Source organism: Prinia subflava, chromosome 5 (genome assembly GCF_021018805.1).
Source record: "Prinia subflava isolate CZ2003 ecotype Zambia chromosome 5, Cam_Psub_1.2, whole genome shotgun sequence".
NCBI classification, from domain to species: Eukaryota; Metazoa; Chordata; class Aves; order Passeriformes; family Cisticolidae; genus Prinia; species Prinia subflava.
In genome coordinates, this window is record NC_086251.1 from 27,606,701 (window position 1) to 27,618,575 (window position 11,875).

At 41.6% G+C, this 11,875-nt stretch overlaps 1 protein-coding gene across 4 annotated transcripts in view; it reads right to left on the reverse strand.

The window, feature by feature from the left end:
- UBR1 (ubiquitin protein ligase E3 component n-recognin 1) overlaps positions 1-10,578 on the reverse strand; it is a 58,886-nt gene extending 48,308 nt beyond the window's left edge. For all 4 annotated transcript variants that reach the window (XM_063398625.1, XM_063398623.1, XM_063398624.1 and 1 more), the window contains exon 1: positions 10,403-10,578. In XM_063398625.1, the coding sequence (XP_063254695.1) occupies positions 10,403-10,483 (81 nt within the window). In that variant the 5' untranslated portion in view covers positions 10,484-10,578. The remainder of the gene's footprint in view (positions 1-10,402) is intronic.
- Positions 10,579-11,875: the final 1,297 nt, after the last annotated feature.

Below are 11,875 nucleotides of genomic sequence, written 5' to 3' on the forward strand. Positions count from 1 at the left end.
CAAATCCCTCCTGATGCAACTCCAGGCTGTTCCCTCAGGTCTTGTCACTGCTCACCACAGAGTAGATATCAGTGCCTGCCCTTCCTCCTCCCCTCTCAAGGAAGTTGCAGCCTGCAGTGAGGTCTCCCCTCAGTCTCCTCCAGGCTGAACAGATCAAGTGACCTCAGCCACTCCTCACACGACTTCCCCTTCTAGGCCCTTCGCCATCCTTGCTGCCCTCCTCTGGATGCTCTCTAATAGCTTTGTATCCTTCTTATATTGTGGTGCCCAAAACTTATATTCTGTGCCCAAAACTGCACAGAAGATTCAAGATGAGTGCAAGAAAAAAACACATATGTAACTTCATAAATAGCTCTAAAGGGAATTTTCTCCAGGCCACCAAGTAGGGAATGAGCAAAGCAGTTCACCAAAGGGTTCAGACTGAAAGAAGGCTCAAAGAAGTAGACTATTTAACTTCTTATATGAAAAGCAAAAAATCCTCAATCTTTTATTCATATTTTGGTTAATCTTCCTCAGCATTACCCTTAGGTAGCCCATTACTCTACTTATCATGGTGAAAATGCATTGCAGAAGCTCATGGAAAAGACAAGCCATGGATAATGTGGTCAAGCAGAACAGCAGATTCATCCACAATCATATTAGAATATTCTTATTTTGTAAATGTAGCAGCTTGATCAGTCTTATCAGATTTCTTGAATTACAGAGCATTCAAACCTATCCATTATTATCTGAAAATGAAGACTCATTCATGAAGTGAAAGGAACCAGTTATTTTAATTCCAATGCTAGCAAATAAATATGCTTTTTTTTCCTGAGCAGTAAGCACCACTGAAATTACTGTATTGGTCATAAAAGCTGTAGCATACCCACATATGTAGTATATATGCAATCTGTATACATATATATATACATACATATACATATACATACATGCACTCAAATATATAGATATGTATTTATTTTCACATACTCAGATCTAAGGAACAAAAAGAAAGAAAACAAATTAAATGTCTACCTTTTTATTTTAATTAACTTAATCAAATTTTTCAACTACCTAGCAGCATTTTTATTAAATAAAAGCAATGTTTACCCAGGGCATAAAGATGCTATATTGTAAAAAAAAGAACTAAAAATTAAATCCAAATTTATCAGATACTTGCATAATAACACTGAAAAAAAAATCACACACAGATGATGGCTCTGAGAAAGATATCCAATTGTAAGAGGTAGCTGGAAACTAAATTACTTGATCATGTGTTTATTTTTTTATGCATCCAAATTAAGATGAGTGGAAATGAATTACTCTTATCATAATTAAACTTCATAATTTAGTGTTTCTGCTTAAACATGTTTCCTCCCATAACTTGTTTTTGTTTTATCTTACCTATACTGCATTATGGCTTCATCAAATTCCCCTTCCAATTTGGTTACTGTATTTTTTAAACATGAGAGGGTGGGATGTGGCCCCTTGGCACACTCTGTTTACAGAGCACAAGAGAATCCCAGTCTGTACCCTTCTATGTTAATAACCCCTGTTCCCAAGAGATGATGCAAGTTTAGCTTCTGTGTTGTTGGTCCAGAGCACGTCACAGCTTTAAGAAACACAGGGCTAAGCTTCCCTGAAAATCTGCCAGATGTGTAAAATGGGTTCTCACACAGTCAAACTCACAAGCATTTCAAGCATTCTTGTGCAAAGCTCTTAATTCTATTTCAATGTTGTTCTAAGAGAGGACAGGAAGTAGGAAAGGAGAGGGAACAAGGGAAGCAAGAGAACTTCCTCAAACAGTCTGTCTGCCTTTTGGTAAGCACACTGAAATATATGCTCAGCCTGTACATCACCCAGGAAATACCCATTATACTCACAAGAGAAACAAGAACATCATTTTTCTTATTTCTAAAAGCTGTATCAGGCTAAACTTCAGACCTATCCCATACCCTCTGTGCCTCCTAGGAGAAGTAATTTCTTCCTTTCATCAATTTTTTTTACTATATTATGTTCAAAAGTATCAAATTACATACCAGACTATCAACAATACAAAATCTGCCAAATAAAACACCCCCTAGATTAAATTTGACTCTTCAATGCCAGTTTTGTCCCCTTGTGCCCATATATTGAAACTCAACAGTTTGAGAAGTCCCAGTTTCCCTCTGCTCACTTACTCCCTCACCTGTGCTCACACTTGTCAAGTGCTCAATTGATAAAGATATAAAAAAATATGAATTGATAAATTGATAGGCTTTTTGTTTTTATTGACAGGATTAGCTGGAATTCTAGAAATGCCAAATTGATGTGCAAGACAGTTGCAAGCGGAGATGAAGCTCACACTGCAGCTTTCCGCCCAGGCCTGGCATAGGCAGCCCTTAAAGGCTGTGGAAATGCCATCCTTCGACACATTCAAAAGCCAGCTGGGCACGGTCCTGGGAAACCTGTTCTAGGTGACCCTGCTGGAGCAAGGAGTTTGAACAGAACGACCTGCAGAGCTGCCTCAATCACTGTGTGATTCAAATGCTTTGCAAGGAAAAACCTTATTTCTTTGTCAATCTCTATTATCTTCTAATTTCTGCTACTAGTAAGCTCTAGAGAAAGGTTATTTTCCAGATTTGATTCCACTGAAGAGTAAATTTGAAATAGAGTACTGAAAGAGGCAGAAGCCATGAAATAACACAGTTAAAGAAGAAACATGACCATGTAACCAAAACAATACTATCAGTCAGCTCTGCAGAGCCCCCCAGGCACTCACACCCTACTCACAGGGGCCCACATGCCATAAGCTAATGCAAAGAAAACCCAGAGGAAGATGGCTGAATACACTCTACTCCAACTGACACTATCCCACTGGGAAATATTTTTGGACTACAAACTTAAATTACTGATTTTAGGAAAAAAAACACCTTCACATTTGGAGCAAGTTAGAGCTTCATCTAAAATCCAAATTCTGAAATTGCTCAGCTTTTAAATATTTATATTAGTGACCTTAGTAGATTCTTTCAATGGGTTTCTTGGTAATTTTCTCATTTTTAATTAAAGTTTGCCAAAGAAACAGCCAGTTCACCACATGGCCCATGTGGAGATACACATGGCTCTGAAATAAAACCCCCCAAAACAGTGACCAGTATGAGCTAAGGGAGTTCTCACTGCACACCCACACCACGTTGGCAGGGATTCTCAGGTATTGGAAACAGCAGGAAAAGGTGGCACTCAAGAACCTGACACTAGTGAAGAGTGTATGTCGAAGATACACATTGTCTACTATCTCTGTTTTTATACTTTCTTTTTATACTTTCTTTTTTATACTTTTTATATATCTCTAATCTGCACCAGACCCACCTCTTTTCCTACTTCAATCACACATGTAACAGTCACCTTTTTAAGGATTAGGACAATTCTCAAACTGCATGAAAGAGGAAGAAAAAGGGAGGCAGGAGGAATTGCAAAGCTGTGTTTCTCAAGTGTTAGTAGTTTTGTCAGAAGAGCAGACACAGAAACCATTTTGTCCGCCACATTTGATTTATGGTGTATAACAAAAGCAGTAATTTGTCATCGTTATTTGACTCTTCGGAAGTGTGACAGAAGCACTGCTTCCCAATACCACTTGAGAGTAAACCATTAGGAAACAACTTCTTGTCTTGCGTGGGAAACATCCTCCTCTGTGGGATCAGACTAAGATTACTTCCCATGTATCCCAAATGTGAATTTCAACCAAACATGCAAATGTATCCTACATGTAAAAAGGACAGTTTGTAGCTTTTTCCAGACCCTTTAAATAAGCATCATGCCAAAAGGTCAGAGGTTGAGAAATTATATCTGCCTACAAATACTGCTATCAAATACGCAAAATATGTCATTGATATAGCAAATATATCCATATCCAATTTTGTCTTTTACAAACACATTCCATTTATGAATACTACAAATAATAACAGGAATGACGGAGAAGGAAGTGTACAAGAAAATAAGGGAGAAAAAAGTTAACACTCTCAATTCACTTTTCTCCTGCAGATCAAGCATCAAATGAGATTTCTCATCACTATGACACAATTTCTTTATCATTACAGGGGTTTATTCCATACATCAATTCAGTAGCTGTTGTTTCCCTGACAATTTTTGATCTACCTTCTAAGCACAGCTCTCTTGGAATTCTGAAGTCTTTTCAAACTAACAGCTTGCACAAGGCAATATTATAAAAAGCAGCTGTACTTTAACTGCACTGATTGACAAGCTGATCTTTTAGTGCAAAAGTGATTGCCTAAATTTCAATACTATATTTAGATTTATACATTAATCAGTGAAAAGGAATATTAATATTTATGAACGTTAAGCAACCAATTACGAAGGAACAGACACTATCAGTAGCACGGACTAACTTGATCCAGCATTCCAGTTAAAAAGAATAGTAAAATACTTTGTTCATGCACAGCAATAATCTGTCCAGCATAAGACAACAATACCAGCTGCCTGTCAAAGCAGCTAGAAAAAGTGGGACTTTAAAAGTAAATATTTAAAATGCTGGGAACATACTGATTTCAAGTAGGTGCCATTCAACATAAACACGAAATGCAAAAGGCAGCTTTACTTTAATGCACAGAACACGTGTTACAAGTTTACAGAGATTAGCAGGACATCTCAGAAAACTTTTATTCTGATATTATCTAACTCATTGAGGAAACATACATTTTAAGAGGATGAATATGCACAAGTTCTTTGATAAGTATGCAGATAACTTAATTTTTTTTCAGAAAGGAAAGTTCAAAGGATTCTCGAACTAACATTTTCATACAAGGGTTCTGCTTCCAAAATTTTGGTTCCATTTTTCCTTATTCTTTTAGTTTAAAATTACCAGTTTTCTAATGCACTGAAAATAAGATCCAACTAGAGCACAGAACATCTAGGTATTATTTTTAGTAAAAACAACATGAAGACAAGGCAATCTATTTCAGCTCAAAGATATATATTCCACAAAGAAGAGGCTTCAAAAATAAATTAGTTAACATATTTTTTCTTCCCTGCCTTAAATCAAACAGAACTTTTTTTTTTTTTTTTGAGCATAAACTCTATCTCTGCAAGGGCACAGTTCAGGGAGCTAAAATAGAAACTTACACTATTTGTTTTGTCATACTCATAACAGGAATTATGTTGTTTCACATTCTCCAACAAAGCATAGACAATGTTTTAGTAGAGAATCCAAGCTGTAGAAATTACTATTTAGGACTCAAATACAAAATACCTGTTTTCTAATGCATCAATCAGCAACTTTACATCACATGGCTAAAAACACCAAACCATACTACCAAACTTTAGTATCCAGTCTGCTCTGGTTATTAGTAATTACACTAGAAGAAGCAAGTTAGGTTTCAAAAGTTTTTTTCCCTTGGCACAACACAGGTAACATTCAAGACTGTCTAACACTGTCCTAACAAAACATCAAAGACGTAAAAGAACTTTCTGATCTCTAGAGCCATTGAACTTTGGCCCCTGAGCCAAAACAGGTGCCAATTCATGTCGAGAGAGGTTTTAATGATGCAGGTGTTTGCCCACTGGGAATGAGGCTCAGAACCAGCAGAGACTGGGAAAGCTTTGTCTGCAGTACAATCTGCCTCCATTCCAGCAGTCACCAATGGCCACCAGCCGAGCTGAACCAGAGCAAGGCAGCAACCACCAGAGAAGGACAAGTAACCACCAGCACCATCCAATACTGTTCAGCTGCTGGACAGCTAAACTTCCTCAGGGTAAACAAGGCACACACCCGAGCTGCTCAGCCTCTTGGAAACTGCAGGTCACTTTTCAGTCGCAGGCACTCCAAACCACAGGAGCACAGCTGAAGCTCATGGGAGTGAGCACTTGAAAGCAACGCAGTGCCCAAGGAGACAACTGGAGTCAAACACGGCCTGGAGCTCTCTCTGCCATGCTAGAACTATCTCTATTGTACCCCCCTCCCAAGTGGATCCTCCAGCCTAAATATGCTGCAAAATTAGGATACTACTACTAAGTAGGTTCAGGCAAAATAGTCAGGAATTCTACAACTAATTTTCAAGTCTTTGAGGCATGCAATCTCATCACCTTTTCATGTTCCAAATTTTTTGGTGAAACCTGCATTTGGTAGATAGCAACATACAACTAACACTAGATGAAGCACGAATTTAGTATCACATAGTAAACCAAAATAATGTACAAAATACTTATTGTGGGGGAAAAGTTATTCTCCCTATAAAAATGGCAAAATAATCTTTGCAGAGTTACTTATAATATTCTGTGAGACTTTGAAATTTAATTTTAAGTTCTGATTGTTCATTCGACAGATAATTTTTATTTTGTTTCTAGAGAAACAAAGGTAATACTTTGATTCTTTCTTTGATCCTTAACATCCATGCTGTGGTCTCCTACTTTTGAAGGAACAGGACATCCATGAAATGTCTTAGCAAGCACCAAAAGATACACTTTTTGTGTATCTTTTGGTGCACTTCAAAAGATACAGCTACAGTGAATATTTACAAAGAAATAATTCATTAATGGAAGAATGGAGAGTGGAAAACAACACCACTACTATTCTTTTTAAATCTCCTGTGTATTCACACTTACCTAATTTTCCAATTATCATCAATTTTCAGATCCACTGTATACAGTCTAATGCTGCAGTGAAGGAATGTGCAGAAGAATTCAGGTGACTCTATCCATACTTAGCACTCACTTAGCATCCCTCAAACACTTTCCCTTATACACCAAACCCAACCTGTTTATCCCTAACTTCTCTATGGCTGTGACATCTAGGAGACACTGGAACAGTTACAGGCTATCAGGAATACCCACTGCTTTCTCCTGGAGCCACATAACCTCTCAACTGCAATATTGTAATAGGACTACAGTAATCATACCTCCTGCACTTTATGTGGACTCGAGCAAAGATAACAGATACCTTTACAATCAGTTCTCCCCTGCACTAACAAAGCCACAAAATTACCAATAAGTATGAGTAAACATAAAAGCTGACAGGGAAGAAATACCCACAGCACTACTTGGTGCCATAACAATATGAAAGCACTTCAGTAAATACATAAGGATGCAAACAGGATCTGGCCATGCTCCAGCTACCTGTTGCAACTTTCACAGCTCCATTTTTTGGACACTGACACAAGTGTACAGCAAACACTGCTCTGCCAATATGCTGCACTGCTCTAAATACATGGCTTTGATCATGTGCATTTCAGGACTTAGTTACATTAAAGGATATGATGGCTTACCTAAAATGAAGTTTTAAACAAATTTAGCCTAACAAAGTAAAATTATATGGACATGTCACCTAGTCTAAGCAGGTCAATTCAGTCTAGAAGACACTGCAACTCCAAATAAAATGCCTGACTCAGATTTCACTAATTTCAAGAAATGACCTGCACATGAATATGAATATCCCCTCCATATTACTACTTGATTAAGACACATCCACAGTAGCAGGACTTCTCATATACACTTTCTCAGTTGAGAATTAACAGCACTGAATGACACAAAAGATCTGAGATACCTTAAAATGCACAAGTGCCTCTATCATGTTTTACATTACGAAAGTGAAATTTGGGACTTTCCTGTCTTTAAAGGAAATATCCTAATAATATAAGCATTTCTCTTCTTGTTCACTGCTACACCACTTACATCTCAGCTTTTGTTAGGAGTTCTGACTGATGACAAAACAAAGAACCTTAAAAAAACCCCTTGCTTTTCTTCACAAATATTACTGAGAAGGGACACACACATGAAAATTTGAAGATTCAGTGTAAATTTAAAATCCTTGAAATAGCTTAATATCAAAGCCCTGTTGCAGGTAGCAGACACAAAAGCAGGCAGGAGTCAAATGAGAATTTGTTTAGAATACAAATGGACAACCAACGAAGGGCTGGATCCAGCCTGCAAAGCAGGTTTTTGTCAGGCCACCAGCAATGCCTGCTAGCCAACTACCAGACAAGCCAAATCCAGCCCATCAGTCAGCCAAGTAAACTGTGGATGCTGTTGGGAAAGCAAAGAAAGTAAACTTGAGTTTGGTAGACAGGGTTTACTACCTAATCAGCATTAAATTCAGCCCACTCTCTTCCAGGACAGCTCAAGGAGCAATGGAGAAACAGAAGCACCGACAGGACCTGACTTCAACTAATGCAGTGAAACACCAAATTAAGTGTTTTGAACCACAGTCATCCAACCTGAAGAGCTGGAGACAGGACACCACTGACTTGGGCTTGATGCAGAAGAGTTTATTACGTGAGTCATCACCATCCACTCCATAATCAGGCTGGCTCCTGCAGAATCATTCAGGTGATCCTGCACCATGCACCCAGCACTCCGGGAAGGTTTGCAGCCAGTGGCACCCAAAGCCAGAGACAAACAGAGGAGCAAGAGCCTGTCTGACTGCTCTGACATTGAGACAGCTTTGACAATTCAGCGAGGCCAAAACTCACCCTATTTAACAAGTTCTTTCTGCTCCACACAACTTTTCAATTCTATCACCACAGTGACTTCCAGAACAGCTGTGCACAGTGAAAGCACAAGTCAGGCAGGATAGATTAGTTCCAACTACTCAGTATCATCTTTAGGACAGCAGTAAATTGGGTGTATTGCTTCCACATTACAGCTGTCTCTAGCATCACTATAGCCAGGTTTCCTATCTAACATCACAAATGCTGTCAAACACAACCTAAGTACACATTCTAGGCTCCTCTTCTCCCTTTTTTATAACATACCCTCAGCCCTCTACTCCCTGTCAAAATCCCTGCAGTTTGTTTGGATGTATGGCAGACAACACAGTTTGGATAGCCAACTATCTTCCTTGGAAGAATAATCCTGGTCCAGACACTTTCAATTGGCTGAAATCACATAAAAATTATGACAACTTAGTGGACCAGCATCACCTTTGAGCAGCAGAGGATCTCAACAACTCTCTCTTAGTTTTTCACAGTACCACTATTACCAGTTTTATGGGCTAACTTATGTCCCCAATTAATGAAAGGTTGATTGGATTGCTCTGCTGCTGATTGTCACTTTACCCTCAGTACCAATGGCCTTATGGACAGCTCACAAGTTAAGAAATTGCCTTACAATTTCTTAACTTTGCAATTGGCTTGCAATTTTTGACACTATGCAATCAAATCACATTTTTCCTTGTTTGAAATCAAGTTGTTTCTCATTAAAAAAAATCCACACATAGGCCTGTTTCAATCACAGAAATATACAGCACTTAAGACTGAAGTCTGTGACTAGAGGGCTATTTCTAACGAGTTGCAGATACTTGAAATTCTAAGAAGAAGGATACAAGGAATAATGGTTGTTGGCTTAGTGCTGCCACATGCAAGACAAGTTCCATGAGTAAACATCTTCCTCCTTTTATTAGTGATGTGTAGCATCATGTAAAAAGTAGCTATTCCACATGCTTGCCAGCACCCAACTTTTAAACACTGGCAGTCAACAGCTTCAAAACTATACTATGTGTGCAGACTGTTACAGAAAATAGAACATAAAATGTAAAGTTCCTGATACACATCACTCTGCCTTCCTTTCTTAAGTTGTCAGCCTTTGAGTTTTAAACTCCTCTAGATAAAGTGTTCAACAAGTAATCAGGGCACAAGGTTGTGGAGGAAACCACAGAAGGCGCTAGCATGCTGCCACTAGCCAGGATCAACACCAAATTGGGTTCAATAACCAAATATTATCTACAGACAATTATTTTCCAGAAGAAAAAAAGAAATACTATTTCTGTTCAGCAAACAACTGTTTCCATCTACATTCTTTCTAAATAACACTATTTGCTGCTTCACATACTCTGCAGAACAGTAATTTGTTAATCAGATCTTTTTGTTCCACAGTAAAGTCACCTTTAAATAAGAGAGGCAAAGGACTATGGCCAAACATGTACATATACACTGCAACGTTTCAAGGACAGTCTCTGAAGCTTTCCACAGTTTGATCTCATTTAGTTTCGTCATTAAGTGTCAACTGAACACACGGGACAGGGACCGAGAGATGCTGCGAGGAACTGAGACAAATCGCTTCCCCGTGGGCCCTGACAGCGGCTCGCCGTGCCCAGGGCAGGGCTGGCCCTCCGCTCCCGGCGCAGCGGCGGCGAGCCCGGAGCCGCACCAGCGCAGGCCTCCGGGGCGGGCGCGCAGCCCCGCCGGCCGCCGGCACGGGGGCACCGGGCCGCCCGCTCCGGCCCCAACGGCCCGGCCGCGCCCCGGCAGGTGCCGCCGCCTCCCGCCGGCCACGGCGGGGGCACAGCGGCGCGTCCCGGCCCTCCGCGGCGCCGCTCGGCAGCGGCGGACAGCCAGCCTCGCTCGGCCGAGCGGCGGGGCGGCAGCGCGGGCAGGGCACGGGCTGCCCCGGAGGCGGGCAAAGGGAACCGCGGCGCGGCGCCGGTCTGCAGCCTCACCATAGCTCGCTCCGGGGCCTGCGCGGGGGCCCGGCCGTCCGCCGCTCCCGCCGCGGGACCTCTGTCGGCTCCGTCCGCCATTTTGAGAGCGAGGGACGCGGCCGGCGGCGCCGTCACGGCCCGGAAGAGCCGCCGCCGTCACCGGGCGCTGCGCCCCGGCCCAGGGCCCGCCCCGCGCGCAGCCGCCGCCGCGCGGGCCTCGGCAGCGCCGCCTGCGCCGGCGGGAGCCGCAGCGGGGCCCGGCCCGCAGCGCTCGGGACGGTCGGCAGGCCGAGCTGGTGTTGGTCCTGTGTGCTGAGTTGCGTGGATGGACTTCCTCTGCAGGCACTTAAACCGTACCGTGTGGGTGTTCACTTGGCGCCCTGCATTACAGAGTCACGGAGTCACAGAGCAATGAGGTTGGAAAAGACCTTTGAGATCATCGAGTCCGAGCTACCACAAACCCCACTTTATCATCCAGCCTGTGGCACTGCGTGTCACATCCAGTCTGTCCTTAACCATCTCCGTGGACAGTGACTCCACCTCCCTGGCAGCCCATTCTGATGTTTAATCACCCTTTCTGTGAAGAAATTCTTCCTAATATCTAACCTAAACCTCCCGTGGCGCAGGGGACTATGTCCCCCTCATCATATTGCTAGCACGATGATAGCATAAGTAATTCCATCTGCACAGGTTCAAAGTCACACCGCTTCCATGTGGCTCCCATATGGGCTAAGCAAAGGCAAAATTTTATTAACTTGGTGTAGGAGGCAGCAGTAGCTTTAAGCAAATGCCTGTCTCCAAGATCAAATTTTTTCCTCCAGACCTTCCAACAGTATATCATAACTGTTCTGGGTACTTAGCAGATTTGGCAGATTAGGGCATTTAGGATCTCGATTGATATGTGACAGACACCACCTACGCGTTGCTGGAAGTTTTCCAGATTGTTGCAGTCCAGTTGCACAATTCCATGTGTTTGTGCCTTCCTAACAGCCTTAGCATTGGATTTTGGGGTCCATCTCAAATGCCTGATATCTTGGATATTGGGAAGACTGTCTCCTTCCTCCCAGTAGTCTTCCTGTTTCAAGCCTCCAAGCAGCTTTTCCACATTCTTCAGTTATCAGTATGGATGGGCCAAAATTTATAGGTGATCTTTTCAGGTATATTCAGTGATTTGATTTGATGATTCAGCCACAGGTACTCCCAAAGTTCTTCTCTTACCTCTCCAGAACATCTGAACACAGTTCCTCTGCTGTAGCTACCAGTCATCTTCGTATTAAGTCCTGCAGACTTGTTTATATTATTGAAATCTGTCACTTAAAAGCACCATCACTGAGACAGGTATGAGGTGTAAAAAGTCCAAAGTGAATTTTGCCATAAGACACTTAATTTCATCTCATTCTGTCTGTCCATATTGCTGAACTGAACCCAATCCTTTTCAATAGCATGGCTGACCGCTAACCACAAGTGTTTGCACAACAACCATGTTTGGAC